The sequence below is a fragment of the Pempheris klunzingeri genome, chromosome 12 (assembly GCF_042242105.1).
Source record: "Pempheris klunzingeri isolate RE-2024b chromosome 12, fPemKlu1.hap1, whole genome shotgun sequence".
NCBI lineage: Eukaryota > Metazoa > Chordata > Actinopteri > Acropomatiformes > Pempheridae > Pempheris > Pempheris klunzingeri.
The window spans coordinates 14820604-14844672 of NC_092023.1; the positions used below are offsets into that span (position 1 = coordinate 14820604).

General features: G+C 39.2%; 1 protein-coding gene across 1 annotated transcript in view; it reads right to left on the reverse strand.

The window, feature by feature from the left end:
• Positions 1-24069, reverse strand: part of LOC139211221 (pro-neuregulin-3, membrane-bound isoform) — a 321277-nt gene that overhangs the window by 18983 nt on the left and 278225 nt on the right. The window contains exons 4-5 of the mRNA XM_070841504.1: positions 15895-15918; positions 3848-3950 (exon numbers count right to left, since the gene is read on the reverse strand). Coding sequence (XP_070697605.1) covers positions 3848-3950; positions 15895-15918 — 127 coding nt within the window. The remainder of the gene's footprint in view (positions 1-3847; positions 3951-15894; positions 15919-24069) is intronic.

The following is a 24069-nucleotide window of genomic DNA, read 5'->3' on the forward strand; positions in this document are numbered from 1 at the left end:
GTGTCTCAAACTGCAAAAGCAAGAATAAAGGATATATTACAGAATAAAGCATTCAGGTTTGTTTTTAATGTTCAAACAAAACTTTAAAGACTATATTTGGGAGCTTTTGTCCTACTTTATTTTTCTAAATATCCATAATGCCCTGTATCATTCTTGGATACTGGAGAGTATCTGCAGGATTTTCCAGCATTTTTTGACTCATCTACCAACACACATTTTAAAAAACGAGTCCGTGGCCCAGGAGAACAGCACTCTACCAGTCTCATGCCCTTGGGGACAGAGGAGAAGAAGAAAGTGAGCTAATGACCAAAGGAGCTTTCTATCTATACCTTTCCTTCTGTCAGTCTTATAATAACTAGGATTTTATATACCAGTTTATATGTTCCTCCTTGGCTCCATTTTATGATTTCATTTATAAGATGCTTTGAGACTCTTTGTTTCTCAGATGTGTTTCTATTAATCTGGTAAAATCAGATTGCTTTGTAATATTTAATGCAAAGACACTGAGGGACTGAAGTTATTGACTGGAAAACTAATTAGTTTGACCCTCATCTTGCACAGACACAGACCTGATTCATGGCAAGAGGTCTACAGATAATCATGTTAGAGAAAGTGGAATAATTAGACCTGTTATAATCTATATAATAGGGTTATAATCTGATATATCCCATTCAGCCTAAAGGAGCTCCTCTGGTTTGTTTTTCTGACCACTGTACATTACAGGCCGTTCATTATTACGATACTCGTTAACCAAGCTCGTGCAATGACACTGACCTGGACGAGCTTTCACTAAACCCTTTTGTCACGACTTCATTCTGGTATGCCAGAGGTATGCTCATTATCAGATACAGCTGATGAAGCTTTTATAGTTCCTGTCTCAGAGACTCTGCTGAATGACAGCAGTGTAATGAAATGTTTACAAACAGCCTCGTGGTAAGCTCCTATCCTCCCTACTTGTGTGGCACTTTAATTATATTCTCTTGGAAGAAAGCTGTGACATTTGGTGCAGACTACTTTTGGAAAAGCGTTCACTTAATGTGAAAGCTCCATTATCTCCTCTAAAGCCTTGGTGCTTGTTTATTTGATGCTTTTGCATGCAAGCATGCAAAATGGTATGCTCGCTCCGTAGGATAGAAACATGTGCTTTTCTGCATAAAAAAAAAAAAATGACTTGTTTTTTATGAATTTAAACATGAGCATTTCATACCCTAATCAAGTGTTGTGGTTGTCTACCTCAAACTATACCTTACCCATAATTTATTTTTTTACCATAAACACAGTCTTAGCTTAACCGTTCTGTAATGTACACACGTAGTGATTATAGAAGCCAAATTTGCTTCTGACACAAGATATAATTCAGGGTTTTTCCAAAATCATTAAATATTGATATTCTTGCATGGTCGAAATTAAGATCACTCAAGAGTTTGTCGATCTTCAGTGCCTCTTCATATAATCAAAGTGGCGTGAAAATGTTCACTCATACCCAAACTCGGGATGTCTTGCCTGTAGTGCCTTAGCACTTTGAGATCTGCACTGTCAGATATAAAGTGCATTATAAATAAAATGCATTATTATTATTATTATTATAGCCTGCATAACTTAAAATCTAAACGTCTGATTATGAGGAATCTGTGGCATGACTTTGTGAATTTGAGGAGGTAATAATAATAGTTGTCTGGTTAATACAGTAAACTTTAAAGGTATTTTTAAAGTCTGCACACCCACAGACATCCAGCATCTTCTCTGGTGATCCTTGGTCAGGTAACTACTGCAGCTTTTTGCTTTCAGTCTGGTCCTCAGAGAGTGAAACACATCATCAGTTGGATTGAGGTGAAATAATAAAATTCATCTGCTGTGTCCTAAAATTGAGACACTGTTTATAAAAACAAATGAGTCACACACACTAAAAGTCTGCACTTTAACCTCACTGGCAGTGTGTTGGTGGAGTGACAAAAAAGAGAAAACACGTCACTCTCCAAATACATACGCACACAGCATTGATGGCAGCAGAAATTGAGGAATTATTTGTCTTTTATTTTGCTGTATTTTCGTCTGGGCCTTCGTTTTTTTTCAGCGTGAGAACACCTTTGACTTTATGCAAGAGGCTTAGATTTGCATGGACACCTCCTCCCAATCTGTGTGCATCTCTCTATTGAACAAGCTACCTCCTTGACTCAATTATGGATTCCTTTGAAAATGCCTGCCCATCATGCCTTGATCCGATTATCTTGTTGTCAGGCTGCTCACTCACTCACATCATTATATTACAGATGGAAGCCTATGGAATTAAAGTGCCATCTATCATAGCCTGCTCCACAGTTCATATACCCTGACTGCTATTACATACCGGATGTGTGACCCATCTTGTTGAGAATATAGAGTCTCTCCAGGAAAACTATGAGAAGTTCTCACAGCCGGAATGGATGTAGGCCATTCGTATGCCAATTAATGTGCATACGCAGGTCATGCACTGCAGAAATATGCAGATAAGAAGAGAAGGATAGAAAGGAGAGAGAGAGAGTGCAGGAGCCATATGAGCTGACCTTTGGGTTATAATGGGCTATGAATATGTGTCCACCCATAATGAGATTTACAAATTGTTGCAAATACTCGGTCTGGGATTTGGTTCAAGATGTTTGATGCCTCAACATGTTCCCTCGGCCTTCACTACATTAACAAAATGTCTCCTTGGGCATTTTGTCTGCCCACACCCAACTGGGCTTATTACCAAAGACTGTAACATTTTGCTTAATTTAGGCCTTATGGTGGATTTTACCACAAATATTATTGATAAACTAAGTTTAAAAGTTTGAATATATTTGGAGTAACTTTCATCTTAAATGCAAGCAAGGAAACTGGTGGTTAGGATCAAAATTATATGCCACTCTAGCTAATTTACCTGTCAGTATATTAGGAATTTCATATGTGACATTTGGGCACGGCTGGAATAACTGAAGGACTGTAATTGTAATTTTCACCCAACTCTTCAGTTGAGTGAAAATTACAATTACAGTCCTTGAACTTTGTGGGTTTTTTTTGTGTGTGTGTGTGTGTGCATGTATTGTGTATTCCTTGGCGTTGTTATTACCTTCACCTTAACCCAACCTTAGCCCTGACCCAAACTAGTCATCTCTGGTGACACTACAGTAACACTATTCAATGGGGAAACAGGCCCTGACCTGGGCCTGGAAAATTCTTAAACATAAAACACATTCACGTATCTTTATTTAAGTGGCTATGGAACTGTATTATGAATAGAATACAGTTTTGACCCACTTAAAGATGTATTCTTTTATTGTTTATATAGTGGTTAATGAATTAAAATGGATACAACTTAGATCTTATTTTTGTACTTTTGGTCATCATTTCTATTATTTATGATAACACAATACTCCACAATACTACACAACGTAATTGGGGTCTGAAAACATAGTGACATAGGTCAAATGGGCAACAATTAGTGATGATGGGAATGCCCGAAATGTCAGTAGTAATTCCTTATTTTACAGCTTGCACGCAACCACAGCGAGATGTTTGGATGAAAATTTTTACTGTGTTGGTCAGAGGTTTGTAAAAATGATATAATTATTTGATTGATTTTGTTCGAGCAATATCACCACTTTCCCCCTTAGTACTTAACTTGATGAGTACAATGTCATCATTATCAGAAGGAAATTATCATTGAATTAAATATGTCCTAAAGGCTGTAACAAGCTGCATTCAAAAGAGTTAATTTACATAATTTACATACAGTATAAAACCGGGCTTTGTACATTTGTTATATTATTATTATTATTATATTGTATTGCATATTTATATGTTTGTCTTTGTGTGTTTATCCTCGTACTTGTTGCGGCAGTAGAGGGCCATACACAGGGTTCCCAGGAGGCTGATTGCCATGGCGATGGATGTGATTGACAGCACCTGTCTCTTGTAGACCTCTTTGCTCTCTGTAGGGAAACAAAACAGATGATGAAGCCACATTAGTGCCTGAACAACACAGTCTAATTGAAGCATAGCCATAGCTCACTAATATATCTATCAGAATGTGTGTGTGGCAGACATAGAAGAAGAGAAAGATGCGTATAAAAGTATGTATACTTGCTGAGCTTCCACAGTCAATACTCACAGACAGAGACAGAGTTAATACTAAATTAATACCATACAGTTATCTCATCACACCACAGAATTAAACACAGTTTTGAGGTTTGCACTTTCTCACATTTAATTTCTAATATCATTTGCAGCACCCAAACAGCCATTTCAAATCATCAAACGACCAGTTAAGGTGCAACAGCGCTCAGGGGCTTTTTGTATCTGCCTTGCACATTCTTTCCTGTATAAGGGTAATTACTTTTGTGATGAATAAACGAAATAAAACTGAAATAAAATAACAACTCAAAACCAATTCACAAAACATAAATACCTATTTACAATTCTCCAGCAACACCTGCTATCCTTAGTTACCTCACAGTGTTTCATTTTATCAGCTCCACAACATCGAGTAATGGTCCAATAGACGCAGGGTGCTTTTGAAATGGATACCACATGTAATGGAGCTTGAATACATGGAGACAAGAAGAGTTATGGCATGAATGGACGCCATTAGTGGAGAAAAATGGAAGCTGTCTTGTTTGCCACGAACAAGTAAATCATAGTTGCCTTCAGATACATTAATAGGCGATCAATCAAGTTTTATTTAGTGGGGTTCAGACCTTGGAAAAGCACAAAGATGACACAAGGTGTTGGGGTTTTACATTTAAATGATGGAGACAAATGTTCACTGTGGATGGGTTTGAATGGCCACTTTAGTACAGAAAAGATAAAGTTCTTTACAGCTTCTTCATCAATGAATAAGCTCACAAAATCACTGCAGACAGAGCTGCAGAATATAACCACAACCTTCTCAGATCAGAGCAACACAACTACAGCGACTGCATCTTGCTCGAGGGCATCCTGACAGCAGTCAATGAGGGAGAATTTTAGTAATTCACGACCACAAGATTTTCAAGCCTCTTTGGGAATTCAAACCAGGGATCTCTCAGCAGAAGCTTACTACTGTTGCTTTTAAGCTACTGATGCCCAAACGCATATTGCATTATCAATCATTCATGTTGTATGTCATACATAATCCCTGATTCAAGTAATGTTACAGTGTCTGTTAGTTGTGTGTCAGTTCATTTTCCCTCTCTTCTGTGTCCCTATTTCGCTCATTCCATCTAAGTCTAAGTTATGTTTGGGGCCAGTGTTGTTTTGATGTTGCTAATCAGCCTGAGTCATCACATTGGCTCACTGGCTATAATTATATCATTAGAGGGAGCTGGGAGCTGTCCTGTGGGAGCACAATGAGGTTGGTTTGCAGGGAAAGCAGACAGACAGACAGGCGAAGTGGAGAGAAAGACAGAGAGAGGGATGGGGAACTAAAACTAGATGAGGAGGAATGAGAAAGTGAGTTGTAGACAGGATGTAGTTTCCCCCTGATGCAGATTTCTTTAATGTAAATATTGGCAGATACTAAACACAGATCTAATACCACTGCCCCTTTACCTGAAGGTCTTAGACTGAACTATAGCACTTTCTTTTATATATTTTTATATATATTTTTAAACAGGAGTCCTACAGTATACCTGTATATCTCACTGTGAAACTGATCAGTCCTAGGAGGAGTACTCCTAATTGTACGTCTATAATCTGAGAGTCTGAATTAAAAAAAGGTCAAAATAGAAGCAGAAGTCAAGAAATCCTACATTTTAATTTAGTCTGTATGGCCCAAGCTTGCATTGCTATAATGCAACCATTAGCATCTTCAATCATATTAGACCCCGCCTGCCTGTTGAATGCCTTCTCAACATCGCCTGTTTTTTAGACTCCAAGCCCATGCTAAAATAACCATAATCCTAACATACCCATCCATCCATCCATCCATCCATCCATCCATCCTTTTCAGCTTAGGCCATCTTCATCTTCAGACAGGTTGCAGTGGCAGCAGGCTAAGCAAGGTACTTCAGACATCCTCCTGCACAGGGCCAATGTGCCTGTCCATCTCCTGCTCCATTTTAACCTAATTTGTAAAAAGACCCCTAGATATTTGAAGTCCTTCACTTGGGGCAGCAACTCACTCCCAAACTGGAGGGCGTAATCTACCATCGTCCAGCAGTGGCCTCAGACTTGGAGATGCCGACTCTCATCCTGACCACTTCACACAGCTGCAAACTACCACAGTGCATGCTGGGGGTCATGGCCTCAAGAAGCCAACAAAACCACGTCATCTGCAAAAAGAAGAGTTGCAATTCTGAGGTTCCCAAACTGGACCCTGGCTACGCCTTCAGATCCTGTCCACAAAAATCACAAAAACATTTGAGACAACAAACGACCTTCCTTGGGGACACATAGTCAAAAACTCTGTGATCCTGTCTTCCACAGCCAGGATAGAATCACATCCTCCAATCCCCCTTTTTCAAAATGGGAACCACCACCTCGGTCTGCTACTTCACAGGTACTATTCCTGACCTCCATGCAGCACTGAAAAAACATGACAGCTAACACAGCACAACAACATGCACTCTCAAGGCGAATTGTATCCATAGACAACGTCTTGCCGCCCTAAGTATAGATATACTAGGTATAGATTTCTCAGATTCTGTCTGTTCCTCAAAGTGCTCTTTTCAATGCCCGCCACTAACCCCACTGTGGGAGTTCTCCATCCTGTCTGGACACACACATATAATGGTGCATAATGTTGTATTTGGTGTTTTATCTCATCTGGTAGATACATTTTGTTACTTAATTTGCCATACTAGTAACAGAGTGGTACTCCAATGTGAAGGGGAAGGCGATGGAAGAAAGGGTTGGAGGAGAGGAGTACAGATTGAGTAGAGTTGGCTCAGGTAGCAAAATGTGCTACTGACACTGTAAACATGGATGGAAACAGATTGAAAACAGATCTTTTTTTAAATAAAAGATGATTCTGGGGATTTAGATGAAAGACAAGGACAAGGTTTGGGCAAAACACATTTAAATTCTTAAATTAAAACTTGGGATGGCTTCATCTTGCTTTTTCTGCATTACTGATCTGAGTGAGATCTGCATATGTAGGCATACAAATATAAGTGTAATTTCACATATACATGAAAACAGAGTTTAGTCCACTGAAGTTAGCGAGAAAAAGTTCAATATAGCAAATACACTCAAACTTACATAATGTATATGCAAAGAGCATGCTTGGTGTGAGGCCAATCTTAAATATGTTGCCACGGTCAAGCAGTACTTCAACCTCCCTCCTACCCTCTAACATCCTTGTTTGGACACACCTACGGTATGCACAAACACACTTTCTTGATGTGAATAAATCATATGGCTCCAGAGAGGGAAAACATGTTCATGTTCCATCTGTGAGGCCGTGAGGTCACATCGTCTATTTCCATTTCAATCCTCAGTGTTCTGCCCTGCAGAGCCCTGCTGGTCGCTTATTTACAGCAACATTATAGAAAAATATTATTAATATTTTATATTTATGGTGTTAGCAGCTTAGAGAAGTGTTACTGTCACTTTTTCCATGTTTCCATACAGGTGAATTGGAAAGAGAGAAATCAATAAGTGATGGTCATGAAATACCATTGCAATATAAAGAATCTTTAGTGCTTTTAGTGTGCTAGTTATCATGACTTGTATTGCTTGATGTATTATCCAAACACAGTGCTAAAATGCATGGGCCTATCCTTAAATATCTCTAAATCACATAGCACTAGTTAGAAAGCATAGAAATGTCTCTTTCTGAAAAGAGAGCTATATTCATCGATATGTCAAACGGTCAGTTCAACCAAAGTTCAACTAAAGAATCAACTAGCAGATAATTAAAATTTTATATGCTCAGATTTTAGAAAATCTGTCTCCTGGATTTCTGAATTGAGGTATTCAGTGGAGGGGAATATCCAGGTCACTCAGGATAATCTACAGACCTCAGGAACTACCTCCTACTGAAGATTGACAGTAATAGTATTGGGATGGCAGTAGAGATCTCTGAGAGATAGATCACCAAAAATTGAGACACTATGTTTTAATGTGAGTGTGCACTGACCCTTTAAACTACTATGCAACACCTATATTTTCAGGAGGTCGCATGATAATCTATTCCATAAATACAGGAATTACCTGCTCTCTGTCATTATAAAAATGCACATCTGCATCATAAAGCACACAAAAACAAAAAATACATACAAACAGCTTGCAAGTAATCACAGTACAGTCAAATAGTTGGCGACAGCACAGACACAGATACTCACAAACAGACATAAACAGAGGTGACTAAAGTCTGGCAACAGGCTTAGGTGGCAGTTTGACAGCGTGTCTCTCAGGCATGCTGACTCTGAGCCTTGGTGAGAGGGCTTAAGTCTGCATGGTGGGGCCCATGACATACAAACAGAAACAGAGGACACAAAAATGCGCTTGGCAGTGCTCCAGCACATCGGTTTCAATCATTATCAGATTTTCCTGTATCAGAGTTTGTGATGCCAACCCTCAAGTCTGGGCTCACGCTGTTCCATTAGGCTTGAGTGGGTTGCACTCTTCAAAATTGTCACGAATTTCACAATATTAGGATCTTACCTCTATTTCCACCAGAAGCAGTGCCAGGTTTGTGAGTCATTCAAGGATTTTTATCTAATATTTTGGACATAGAGATGAGCCAGACTGTCTGGCACTGACACTGATGAGGTCTGTTACAGATATTAAGTTCAAGTTTATTAAATTGTGTTGCATTTGTATAATTATGTATTAAATTGTGGGCTCTAGTTTGAGGGCAGTAAAATTTAATGTTTATTGGCAACACATTGGAATGGGTCCAAGGCTGACATTGTGGCAGAATTTGGATGAATGATGGTAAAGGACTCAAAGGTCAGTTTTGACTGACTGACAAACAATCACAGTAGCATATGAGCTACTGATCCTTAATCACAGCAAGGCATGATGCTATTTCAGTCAAATAAAGTTTAAAATTTAGTCTAATCTGCACCCTCAGACAGATCAAACACCTCAACATAAGACACAGCTCACTGCTGCTCCCCAGAAAAACACAGAAACAATAACGAAGCAGTAAAGTGAATTTTTACAAGCTTAACGGGCAACGTGCAATTCATCGATACTTAAGAAGTCAATATGTTGAAGTATACTGTCATGTAAAGGCAAATGGTGCTAAAACACATGCCGCTTTCTTGTCAAATCAGAATTTGTAACCTGTAGCCTTTGCATACCCGCACCGCTGTCATCTAGGTCCATCTAGCAGCAAAAAAAGACTGAAACTAAATAAAACCTAGTTTCATGCCTGGTGTCACATTCATACATTTTTCTACAGGTACATTTAGAAAGTATGCGGTTATATTGATTCACTTTCACATTATGTCCCACTGAATCATATTATTCTTAAGGGTTCAATATCTCATCATGTTTGTCTTACATTCAATATTGATTTTATCAAGCTTTATCTTTTTACCATAGTGCCTCACTGCACTACATACTTACTCTACAGTGAGTCGAAGATTTGTTTTGGTCTATGTTAAGTGTAAGAATGGCGGCATTTGGCTGTCATGGGCAGTAAGTAAATTGCGCATTGTCAGCAGAATTTGTTACTGCTTAGCTTTTATCTCATAAGTGCAACATTATAGCCCAAACTGTGCCTGACCTGGAGTTGTTAATACCCATACAGGGCTTGGAGGGAACCAATGTGGACTCCGAGTGTGAGGTCAGACACCAGCTCTGCTCTGTGTACCATATCTCCCTGCCTGGGCCCAGACAGGCAGCTGAGATTGACAGGAATGGATGAATGAGAGGAATGACATAACAAGTGTGAGGGGGGATCAGAGGACACAGACAGAGAGGGATGGGATTCTCCAGCGATTGCCTCACAGCCCTGAGCATTAGACTTTTCATGTGCCTCACAGGCTACTGATGGAGGATAAAACCTTTATTTATGCAGGTCTGCCGTGCTGGATTAAGCATGCTCTCTTGGCTGGTCACGGTCCTTTCCTCTATTACTCGGATGGCTTTATTCCCCCATTTACATACTGAATATATTTAGGTTACTGGGGCTATTGTTTTAGTTGGCCATTTTCTTTATATCTTTCTTTCTTTTCTTCTTCTTACGTATTCTCTCTTGCTTCATGGTCTGGAAGAGGTTATCCTTCCGAGACAATTTTAACTCGTTTTATGTTGGTATTAGCCAGTGACAGTGGTGCTGCTTGGCTTCTCACTGGCACCAAAAGACCATGTTGCTGACTTGTCTTTATTAGCCTCCACTGTGGGATTTGATTGAGAAATACAAAATATTGTTTGAAATATGCTTCTGACGTTTAACCCCTTGAACCTCCTCCTTTTTAATCTTTTTGACATGCAGAATCGCCTTTTTAGATCTCAGCGTGAGTGCATATCTGTATTACGTGTCCTCACATCTGAATTCTAACCTTGTCATGAGAGTTGTACAGCCCCGTGATCATTTTTGTGGTGTAATGTGCTTTATGTGCTACATATATAATGCAACTTGACATTTTAGACAATGTATAATCAAAGTGGGGATATTTCTCTGGTGATTGTGCAGCTGTGGCTCAAAAAGCTAGCTTTACCAAAATGAAGGATCAACGAAGGCCCAAGAATCTTTTTATACAGTGCAATTAAGTAAAAAATTATTAAGTTTATTACTCTGGTTTTATCAAAAACTGTAAGACTAATATAAATGGAAATAAATTTTTAAAAATGGTGTTGTAATGTACAAGATCTCTCAAACTAGGAATTCTACTATCATACACCTATTACCTGACATCTGTGTGCACAGGAAGTACTCCATTTTATGTTTTTGGCAGTAGCTGTGTGATTTTACTTGAAAACAAAAAAGCTCCACCTCCAGGAATTCAAAACTCATTTACAGAAAATCTCACAGAAAAAAACAGATATTGTGATGCTGTCTGATTGAAAAGCGATCTCCGTGAAGACACCCGAGTGATTGCTGCTTCCCACTCTGCCTTCTGTCTGTCTTTCATTCTTCCCTGCTGTTACTCATCTCTTTTCTTTTCTTGACATTGAGCAGCACAGGCTTAATACTTTGCAGTCACAATGTGTTTTAGCCCATAAGTTGTCAAAGTCAAGCAGAGTGAAATACAAAACTTCTTCTACCTAACCTCCACATGTAAGAACAACTGAATGACATACAGTTAAACTTAAAACTACTCAACCCCTGTTGCAAATTAGGTGTGAATTTTTTTTTAAAATTTCAGCTGTGTTCAATGTGCAACTAAAACAAGAACAATTGAAATAGCTCAACACAACTAATATTGCAGGTGGTTTCTCCAAATTCAACACAAAATGCCACTTTTAATGACTACTGCAGTCTCAAAATTATTCAACCGCTTCTTGACAAGCATTTTTAGTATTTAGTAGAGCACCCTTTTGCTGTTATGACCTACTGCAAATGTGGTTCATAGCCAGACACCAGGTTCTTAAAGTGTTCCTGAGGAATCTTTGCCCATTCCTCATGGGCAAGAGCTTCCAGCTCTCTGACATTCTTGGGTTTGTGTGCTGAAGCTGCCTTCTTCAAATCCTACCAGAGATTTTCTATGGGAGAGGGTCAAGTCAGCAATTGTGACAGCCACAATAGTATTTTCTGAGGCCAAGTCTTGGTGGACTTTGAGGTATGCTTGGGATCATTGTTCTGTTGGAACGTCCAATGACGTCCAAGCTTCAGCTTCCTCACAGACAGCATGACGTTTTCTACTAGGATTTCCTGACACTTGATGGCATCAATCTCGCCCTCTATATGCTGCAGGTTTCCAATGCCAGAAGAAGCATCCTGAGCATCACCGAGCCACAGCCATGCTTCACTGTAGGCAGGGTGTTCTTTTCAACATATGCCTCGTTCTTCTTCCACCAGACATACCGCTGATTCATAGCCCTGCAAGGTTACGGTTTTGTTTCATTGCTGAACTCTAAACAAAATCCCCAAACTTCTGCTTATTGGTTTCGAGCATATTGGAGCCGACTTGTCTTGTGCTATTGGGTCAGATGTGGTGTGCGTCTTGGAGTTTGGGCATGGAAGCCTTCAGTGTTTCGTTTGTGCCTTACTTTAGAAACTGAAACCTCAGTATCTGCTGCCACCAAGTCTCACTCAATGGTTTCTGGCCACCTACCTCCTCAGAAAACTGCTGGCAGCCATTGATAGCTTCCTCTTTCTGCCATGTGTAGGTAGTGTAGACAGTGTTCCTTTAGTTTTGAACTTGCGAACTATGCTTCCAACAGTATATCTAGGAACTTTCAGTGCCTTTGCTATCTTTTTTGATCCTTTTCCATGTTTGTGCAAGGCAATGATCTCCTGTCTTAACTTTTTGGACAATTCTCTTGACTAACCAAACGTCACTGTGAACAAACCCATTGCCAGTCCAGGTATTTGATGTGTTCTGTCTCAATCAACTAATGAGGCCCTTGATTAGTTGCATCTGGTGTGCTTCAGATAACATCTGATTTTTACAAATGAGTGCTCTTATGAGGGATTCTATTCAGGGGTTGAATCATTTTGAAACTGCAGTAGTCATTAAAAGTGCCATTTTGTGTTGAATTTGGAGAAACCATCTATAATATTTGTTGTTTTGAGCTATTTCAGATGTTCTTGTTTGAGTTGTTCATTGAACACAGAAGACAGTTTGTAAATTTTGCAAATACATCTAATTTGCAATTTGAGATGAATAATTCTAGGTGCAACTTTAAAAGTCACTAACTCATATTACTCCTGTCAAGATATATGTAAAAAATCACATGCAAATGTGTGCATCTAGCTCCGTTCATCCTTGTTCAAGTATGCCAAACTACCTTTCTCCGGCACAAATACACCTTAAATCTTCATGATGGAAATTTAAAATCTACAAGACTTAAAATCCATCCCACCCCCCCAAAATAACTGCCTGTAACAGTTTGCTCCAACATTGATTTACAACCAGGTGGAACATCTTCCAGTCAGAGCTCAGTGATCTCTGATGGAAGAAAATATTGATGCCCACATGAGTGACTGACTAGACACATTGAACATTTCTCCCCCTTTTGCCAAGCAATATAAAAAATGTATAAAGAGGTAGGCAGGATCCAAGAGTTCTTGAATATATTCTCTGTTTTATTAAGCCTTGGGTGGGTGGTGTCCTGGGTGGAGAGATCTCAACCTTCAGACACGTCTATTCTAATTTTGACCTCAGAAACTGACTCTGTTGGAGGCGGGTGGTTCATTCTCTGTAAACCATGCATAGAGTTGTCTATGGAAAATATCTACCATGGGATTAGACTATTAGAGTATTTGCTTAAACATCAAAACATCAAAAATGTGTGCATACATACAGTATTTTTTGTTGTACACAAATGTAATGTACAGGGTTGTTATTTTGATTCAGTTACATTGACAAATGCTTAGAACTAGCTTTACTGATAAGCTTTAGTTCAAGTTGAAATGAGTCACCTGTAACTTCAGTAATAAGGCCCCAAACTACTGCAAGTATGATGCGTCTGATGGGTGATGGTGCTTGGAATATCGAGTCTGGGTAATAATTGTATCATTGCCTTTGGTTTCCCTTCCAAATAAATTTCATTAAGCTTGACTGGCAACCAGTGCCACTCACCTCTAACCCAGTATCAGCTGGAATATGCTACAGCCCTTTCCCAGCCCTCTAAGAATAAGCATTAGAGATGATGAATGGATCGATAGATTCATTTGGCTAACTTGGTGGTTTCTAACCTGCTGTAATTCTTGTGTTTCTTGCCTCATCCGACTTCTTTGTAGTAATACTGTTCCCAGACTTTGGCTATTGATACTGTTATCACTAATAGGAATTGCCAAAATGATCAAAACAAGAAAGTTATCCAGAGTTATCCTTAAGAAACTCACTTTACAAAATGAATATAGCACTGCATTGGTTCAGGCATAACACTGATGTTGCTTGTGTACTTGTATATGTTGCTGCAGCTCCCACCACCACCATCACCACCTCAATCTCTTTCCCAAGTGTTAAGCTTTTGGTTTTGTTGACTTTACTATGATTTAATATTCAAGTATGTGTTTATTTAACAGCGCTTAAGCTCTCCCAGCAGAGCCCTTGTTGCAGCTTTGATTCTTGTCAACATAATAACCATTTGCTATCAGTGGTCAGTTCCTCGACATGTCTCTGACTCAAATAATCCAATCTGTGGATACCACGGGTCCTCCAAAATAATGACAAACACTACTGATCTCAAAAAACCTCAAAATGATTATGTTTTTACTCACATGTAATCCACATTTTTACTCACATGTAATCCAGTATATGTTTACTTAATTGGTCTGTATTTTATATAGCGCATTTCTAGTAATTTTGACTACTCAAAGTGCTTTTACATTTACCCATTCACACTGGAGGAATCTAAGTTGGAGGAGACTATTCTTTCAAGCACATTCACACAGTTGGGGTTCAGTGTCTTGCTGAAGGACACCTCGACATGCTGACTTAGAGGAGCTGGGGATCCGATCTTCTGATTGATGGATGACCCACTCTGCCTCTGAGCCAAAGCCGCCCACTTGCATTAATAATGAATAAAAAATTTTAATAGACAACTTTCAGTGGATTGGTATGTAAACCTTCTTCTGCTTTTTCTCAGGGGAGAGACAGCTTCCAAAACCACAGACGCTGAAAACCAGGTTTGAGTGTGGGAGGTGCTTATCTATCTGTGCACAGCTTAACACAATGCTGGGGAAGACATTGGCAGGACTAGAGATGTTAGCCAGGCAAAGGAAATGTGGCAGCCTGAACAATGTTGCCAAGGCATAAAACCTCTCACTGAATATAAATGGGAAAACCTGCGAGATAGCTCTGTGGAATAGATCATCTGTCACTGCCAAGTTTGCATAGTCTCAGCAAGTTTCCTGAAAAAAGCTTTTGTTCATTTGACTGCAAATGCAGCCGTCGTGCGGCAGAAAAAGAAGCTCGGCTGTGCTTGTTCCTGTGAAATTTTACTTTGAGAATGTAGAGGTAGTAATGCCAAACCTGGGGGAGCCCATTTTCCCAGACGATCCTTTGCTTTTCAAACATGTCTGTGTGGAAAGGGCCCAAATTGTAGCTGAGAGAGTGTAGTGCTCTAGTCTACAACAAGCTTCCATGTAGTTAACTAGTGCTCCTCAGCTGTGATACCTGACATCGAGCCTGTGAGGAGAGCCAAAAAACAGGAAAGAGGAGCTTGGCAGTGACGAGGTGGATCCGCTGGCATCCGCCCTGCACAGCCTAGCAGGCATGTGCATGGGAAACATTCAACACACAATCATTGGAAGAATCTCATCCAACTCACATAAGTCAGAATTTAAGGACTTCAGAACGACACTTTTGAACATGTGCCATGCATGTGCACACATACACACACGTACCGATGACGAGTAACAGTGCCAGCATCATACAAACTCCCTCACTATATCCTGCCTGCCTCCCTGCTCTCACTGTTTCCAAGGAGACTGCAGCACATTGGTATTCTGAAGGGACACTTCATGAGCAATTGTGAGAGAAAGAAAGAGAGGGAGAGCACGAGAGCAGAAAGTAAATACATATGTGCAAAGAGAGTAGAGGGAGATAAAGACAGTGGCTAATATTTCAGACATGTTGTGGAGCATGTGCACAGAGAGAGGTTGATGGTTGTGAGTATGTGGCTGTACATTTATATAGATGCCATTTGTCTTCACCGCAGCTTTGTTTTCATGGCAAATGATAATGATGCCATATGTGATTAGGCATGTCCATGTGTCATGAAGGATACATGTACTGCATGTAAGCTATCACACAGTGCAATGTTGATCCAGTATGAATGTTTACAGTTGTGACTCATGCAGACGCAAGACAAGAAAAGCTTCCTTACCCATAAACTCGATGCCCAAGTGATCTGTTGTTTCAGGCAGCAGGGAGGAGAGGGGGAAGGAGGAGAGAGTAGGAGGGAGAGAGAGGGGGGGGGGAGAAAAAAAAACGAAGTTATTATTAAGAGTAGTGTGCGTTAGCATTGTGTCACAGCGTATAGTGAGATCATCACTGACTTGCTGTTGTTTCACTAAAGCTGCTGTATCGGTATTTTATTCATTGTCACATGGAGTCAGAAGGCAAATGCTGGTAATGTTAAAGGGAATGACACACAAACAAACACAAACACACACACACACACACACACACACACACACACACACACACACAGAGTGCCTCTATTTGTGAATAACCTCAAGATGATAACGCATTGATGTCAAGACTTCAAACAATGAACATAAGAATTTAAATCTGTGCTTCTTTTTTATTCCACACCTCCTTCTTTCTTGTCAAACACGGGCCAGATGGAGATTTGGGTGTCTAATACTAGTAATGGTCCATACTCTCAAAGCCTAAAACTCAAGTTGGTCCTACAAGATTTCTGCTGTGAAAAGAAACATCTAACACATGCAAAAATTATCATTGTGGTACAGTGAAGTGCAATTCCATTAACGTAAAATGAACACCTGAAATTGTCTCTCTAATATTCATACATTTTATTTTTGAATTTTTTTTAAATTAAACTTTTTTTTACTGTGATTAAATGCCTTGAGGCAATTTGTGATTTTAAAATACAGAACTAGTGAAATGTCTTTGCATTTTTTATCCCTAAAAATCAGCACCTGACTTCACTGACAAACAAATAAGCAAACAAATAGCTTAATTAAAGTGTGAAACCAAAGCTCTTCATATATGAAGAGCTTTGGTTTCACACCACGATCGCTGCTACAGTGACTTGAATTACAGCCATTCCTGGGGCTCTATAGGACTGGATAAGTCCCTCACTGACTAGAAAATAATCTAGAAGTGCTGAGGTGCTGTCTGTGGTGTCACCGCTGGCTTTTACCACGCTGACAGTGACTTTATCTCCTGAGTGGCCCTGCCCTATATCTTAGAGTGGGTGAGCTGGTCTTTCTAATACGAAAAGCTCTGTCCAATCTGTCCCCAATCTTTTCGTGCAATGTTAGCGCGGATGTAAGCGGATCATTTTTCACTTTACCAATGACCCAGAGACCTTTCTCCACTGCCTTCTTGATTTCTCCCTTCAAAAATCCCTGCGATATTGAACAAGGTAAGATGAACAAGATAAACACTACTCTCACATGAAAGCTTTTGGAAAAATCTACTTGCAGGTTTGACAAATATATGTCAACTATACACTTTGACTATTACCCTTCAAGAAAGTATAGAGTATAGAATGAAAGAAACACTGGATGGGATAAGCAGGTTAAACGCAAAAATTAGTAGTTGCAAATCACAACATTTCCCAAAGCAACCAACAAACATACAACACACATACAAGAAAGAGTAGAAATTCAGGAAAGACACTAGGAAGTCTAATAAGTTCATCTCATAAAAAATACCACAAAGCAGATGACATTTACACTGATCCCACCAGAAATGTACACTTATTTGTATGAAAACAATGACATGCCTTTTATTTGATATGTAAATAACCCACTGAACTAGACACTTGTTTTATTTTATTTCTAGTCAGCAAAACCAATGCCCAAAAACCAAAACCTTCATGTACATACAATCCTACATAGAATCATTTTCCTCCATACAGTGGGATTGAAAACCCAGGAAGAAGCTTGTAATTGGGCCTTGAGCTGTTACTATTTTGCCAAATTCTTCAAAAATGTAAATGTTAAATGCTATAGAAAATGTCAATTATAAGACCTCATTGCTATTTAATTATAATGGAATTTGTCAAAATATGAATTTATTGTATTTCTTCAAAGAAAGGTATTAAAGTTTGACAAATAATTCTTTTTGAATAAAATGACCATCCTTCACCTTCATTTGCCATGTAGCAGACAGATTTATTTAGAAAAATCAATACAAATGCATATGTAGTTTTAGTCTTGGTGACGTGATTGACCACTACAGACCCAAAAGAAAATGACAGTGTGATCTATCCTTTGAAATTCTGCAGTTTTGCAAACCTTTGGGTAGAACTATAAGCGTTGCTACTACCGAGGTCTGAGGTTCGAAACTCAATTTCCCATGGAGCTCAATGACTAGAGCCTAGCACTAAAGCTGATTTCATTTTCTGTGTAGCTTGGTGGGCAAAGCATATATCAGCACCAGCGCTGTCAGGATATGAGCTTCAGTTCCCATCGGGGCCACCCATACTCAAGATGTATGCACTTCTGCTACTGTAAACCACTTTAGATGGAAGGACCACGAAGTGTCATATGTTAAATATGCTCTGTGGGAACTGATGGTGTTTGAATCATTAGGTTGGCTGACAGATACCACTGGAGATGCCCTATCTGAATCCAGTGTAGCCTGGAACCTTTCAAAAACTGGGAGAAACCTTTTCACAAACAAGCATACTGTTTTCCTATGACAAAAGGTTTGCCAAAAGGATGCACAACACGAGGAAGCTAGATTTCTAACTCAGAATTGATGTCGAGAAAAGTACAGTCATGATGTTGAGGCATCATGCATTCATGTAGTATTTGCTTAAAACATGGCCTCAATTCTTAATTCATACAAGGAATATTTAGTCTAAGAGTGAAAGTTTCCCCTTTCGTAGTGATGGATGAAGTTTTCAGAACCTTTATTTGAGCATTCAAAAGCTTAACATCAGGACTTTGGTTGGGAGTAAGTCGCTGCCCCAAGTGAAGGAGTTCAAGTATCTCTGGGTCACTTTCACAAGTGTGGGTATATGGAGCACAAAGAGACAGACGGATTGGTGCAGCATCACTTGTAATGTTGGCGTTGTACTGAACAGTTAAAGAGGGAGCTGAGCTGGAGGGCAAAACTTTTGATTTACCAGCCAATCTATGTTCCAACCCTCACCTATAGTCATGAGCTTTTGGTAGTGACCAAAAGAACAAGATTGTGGATACAAGAGGACAAAATGAATTTCCTTTACAGGGTGTCTGGGCTCAGCCTTAGAGATCAGGTGAGGAGCTTACACATCTGGAGCGAGCTTGGAGTAGAGCTGATGCTCCTTCGTGTCAAAAGGAGCCAGTTGAGGTGATTCGGGTATCTGATTAGGATGTTTAGGATGATTGCCTACCATTGGAGGTTTTCCAGGCTCATCCAACTGGGAGGAGACCTTTGTGTAGACCCTGAACTTGCTGGAGGGATTATATATATCTCATCTGGCCTGGGCACACCTCGGGATCTCCCAGCAGGAGTTGGAAAATATTGCTAGAGGGACGCCTGGAGTACCGGGTTTAGCCTGCTGACACTGTGACCCGGCCACGATGTGGCTGATGGATGAATGGATGAATGGATGAATGAATGAATGGAAAGCTTAACTTACAATATTCTAAAATACAGAAGGATGGGCATATTTGCCATCTATGGAAAATGTGGGATCATTTTCCAAAGATGAATTTTAGAAAAATTATAAAATGTGATGAGTCTTGCATTTCAATATTTCACTTCAGGGTAAACATCATGACAAGGTAGGTACATTCAAAAGTCAGAAGATGGTGGAATGGAATAAGATGTAATTCTGTTAATTCTTTTTGGATAATTATTACACATGTATTAACATTTAGCCAGCATTGTATATTGTACCTGGAGGAGATGGAGCTAACTTTATCTATGTTAAATAATGCTGGGTAGTTCAATCTATTATGCATCATATTCAATAAGATCATTATTGGTCATAGATCATTACAGATAATTTACTTTTAAGTTGCGTATGATGAAATGGAGATCCTCAGTATTAAAAAATGTTACAATTCTTGAATAAATGTTCTAAGATATGTTTCATTGTAGATTGTCAGGTTTCTAAACTAAACACAACCAACGATTTTGCCTGATTAGCTATGATGTTTTCTAATGGCTGCTAAAATGGAGTGCATTCTGGTCTAGTGTTCTAGTGCTGTTAAAACTGCTGTTATCTGCAGTTTGTTACCTGCTGTTTGAGGACATTGAACCTAATATAAATGGATAACATAAATGGAAAAAAAAGGCCCACTGAAATGTCTGCTAATCCGACTTATTTGACATCTTCTTGGCAAAAAAACACACAAAATACAGAATGAAAAAAACTAAGCAACCAATGCAGCATTTTATATGAAAGTCATTGCCCCCCACTGTGTTTGTGTTTGTGTGTTTGTGTCTGCAGCCTGAAGCGGAGGCAGGTGTGGGTGGCAGGGTGTCTGTAGCGTTTCGCCCTACTTCCCCTCCCTGTGGACCCACACATGGTGATGAGGATAGGCTGGATATCTGTGTGTGCGTGTGTGTGTGTGTGTGTGTGTGCGCGTGCGTGTGTATGTCTGCTCCCTGCCAACTTCCACTTCTGGAGTGAGCCTCACAGTGGAAGGCTGATTAGCTGACCTCCAGTGGGACTGGAATCCCGCTGATTTACCGGCTACACTCATTTCAGAACGCTACTGTTTGTATCATATTTTGTGAATTGTGAATATATGATCATGAAATTAGCAGTGGTAGCATGCCACAATGCATCATAAAACTTTATAGTAGCCCTCATGTGCTTTAGTCTTTCATTTACCTGGTTAATCCAATAAAATCCTGACAGACAATGGATATGCAACTATAAGGGAAGGTCATGAATCAAACCTATACATAAAAACCTAAGGAGTGCATGCAAAAGTGATCTTTTATTCATGACTACAGTATGGATGTGGTATGCATAGCCAGGTGGGTGTCTATCCTTCTCTTACAAAGGCCATGGCCATGGTTGGGGCCTTGCTGGTGTGTTCAAAAACAATTTCAGATGAGACCTGTATTGCATCCAAGCAGTGAAAGTGAGAGTAATATAGAGATAGCAGCTTTTGAATTAAAAGAGAAAAATCAAAATGAATCCTTTCAGGGTTACTGACCATCTGCTGATGAATGCAGACTGAAAGTGCTAATGCTGTCTGACTTAATCACAGTCATCAGCGCAATTGATTATGTAACTGTAATTGTTGACACCTCACGATGAGTCTCCTAGTTACTGCACTTTTTAAAAATTTGTATCATACAAACAAGTTTCCAGCCATTATGGGCTTATAAAAGAGCAAATAAACTGCTGCAGTGCTTCAAAAAGCAACAAAATTCATTACATAAAACATTGCACTGCAAACAAAGAACATTATCTCATATTCCAAGTTTTAAAAATACCCTCAGCATAGCACAACATAGCTCAAGTCTTGTATCAGTCAGCCAGAACAGATACTGTATGTAAGACATTTTACCAAGTTATAGCCTTTCAATACTTTCATCATGCTTTGTGTTTAATCTTAATGTAAGAATGTAAAGTATTTATATCATCGGGTATTTTTGTAGTTGGGTTACTGTCTTATTGTATTAGATATTGTAATTAGGTTTTAATTGTTCATAAAATACAAATACTAGAATGAATGTGAGTTTAATGTTTGTATTACATTTCACTTGCTTTCGGTCTGACAACATTCACTATGCTTTACTTAAAAAATTCATCATCTGACCACATCTGCTCGAATTCATTCTTTGAGTGCTGCTCTTAATAAGATGTCTCTGCCACGCTGCCTACAGATAATTTTTGAGTGTTTCACTGCAGCACACAGAAAAACACAGATAATCGTCATCTCTTTTACTTCCCTCTGTCAGATAAAAAAATGAATTATCCTGCAGATGGACATGGGGGGGGGGGTGATTGCATCATGTTCACATCTCAGGCTGACTGATAGCTTTGCTCTCCATGTGTGCAGAACAGAGAATACGTTACATGCTATTTCCAATTAGTGCTCAGCACTCTTTAGGGAGGCGGAAATAAATTGATATCTTGACAGATGGCAACTCCGAAGGAGTAGGGAGAAATAAATTATCTCAATGTATTGTCCACCATCCAGCCTTGATGACATTCAATATGGATAAGTCACACAATGATGTGATGCAATAGAGAGTCTGGATTTCTCACTTCAGTGCTCTCTTGCTCTGTGTTACACAATATTTTGTTGGTTAGTAGATGTTGCAGGTGCATGCAAATATCCACTGGGATCGTAGCTTGTTTTTGTGCAGAAAAGTAAATGTGAAGTAAACAAGAATGTAACAACGAGCACAATTATTATGATATCAGGAGTAGCAGTATTTGCATTTTGTAGCCATGATAATATTAATGGAATCTAACATCGCCAAAGCCGCCTTTTTTGTGGTGAATACAACATATATATATATGAAATATTCATTTCATCCTACGACAAAGCTGCAATAACTGCTGCCTCTTGGTTTGCATTCTGTGAATAATATACTTAAACCTACGCTTGTGTTTTTACAAATACTATTACCAAACATTTTCAACAGAAAAAACACTGACAGTGAAAATGCTTTGAGAAACACACAATTGTCAGCCGCTAAGAAAATAATAGTATTCAGCTCAAAAATGGCTTAGTTGTTTTTTTTTTCATCCTCTACACTTTTTTAGGTCACATGTCCGTCCTAAGCTGAGAGCAGCATCCTGTAGCACACCACAGCCTGACAGATTAAAAGCTGTGTGTGCAGAGCAGAAATATGTGTTTAAAATCCCCAAAGAATCAATGTACTGAACGCCAGTCTGACTCATTGTTGAATTTGAATGTCATCTTTCACTAACCTGTTTCATCATTTTATTATTTCACTCCCTTGTATCCCTCTCTTTTTTGTTTTTGCCAGCAGCAGTTGCCATGGCAACAAGGTATCCGTATCTTCTGACCTGACAAAAACTCTTTCATCTGAGCTGTCTGCTCTGCATCCTTAAACCAGAGTGGTCCGAACAACAGGCCTGTTGAGGATGATCCAGGCTATTTATGATACGGTACTTTACTACCTCAAAGTAAACGACACCACAGACTCTCGAGTAATTCTCATTGTGTAGAGAGAGAGAGAGAGATGAAGAGACGCAAACTGTTTCACATTAACGACTATTCATCTGACGACATGTGATGTAAAAGGGAGAATTATCACTCTAAGCAATTCTACAAATCGCTTTAGCCTCTTTTAGTTGATTGGTTTGGCTTTGTGACAGATTTACTGGACAAGTTAGTATCAATGCTCTCATCACCGCTTGTTTCAAACGGGAGGCAGCTGTTTTCAGAAAACAACTTCTGATAAACCCACTGTAATCAGTCTACATAACTGCAGACTGCAAAAAAGTAAGCGTCTAGCAGGTGAAGGAAGTGGATTTTCTGTTTTTCTAAACGGAGGAGATAAAAGGAAAGTAAATATTGGACTTACAGTAGTATTAATCGGGTGGACAGAAACATGACTCCAAATGAATAATATTACGATAATATGTCAGGGTTGAACAATGATGGTCGAATTTTATTAATAAAGTAACTTCAACCACCTGACTGGTTATTAACAGGTTGCTGTGATCACATGTTCTGGCAGCAGTCCATCAGTTCACTAGTTCTCACTAACTGGCTTTCATCCTAAACCAGCCATCTGAACTGGTAATAACTATCTTATTGCTAGCTAGAGAATGATGCCAAGTCAGTTTCAGAATAAAATAACTTGTGTGTGCAGCAACTCAAAATACCAGGTAGCAATGCAAAGTGCAAGATGCAGTTCATAGCAAGGCATAATATGCCAATTTAATTGACACTACAAACCAAGTCATATACTGTATAGACCTTAGGTGTAAGAAAGGAAAAAGTGATTGTAGTATTCTTAAAATATAATTATGTGAAAAGAATAAACACAAAAACAGACACTATAATACAAACAGAAATTACATGGTGCTTTGTTAGTTGCTTCTGCTTTATGCAGTGCTCTTTATTTCAATTTAGCTCTCATCCTAATTGCTTTCTCTATATTATGCCTCTGTCTTCTTTTGCAGTGAACTGCCTCATTTTCAAATTCCCCGTCCTCCTCTCTCTCAGCAGCTTGATTCTGGCCCTTCTTCAGTGTGTGAAAATTTCAGACAGAGTTTAAACACAGTTCAAGTTCAAATTGCAGCATCAAAGAACCAGTTTCAGCTGCACAATTCTTCACACCCTCTTCAACCATCAGACTTTCCAAAACTGTCATCCATGGATGCAAAAGCTCACATTTAGATTCAAAACCATACAGACAACATTTGAAA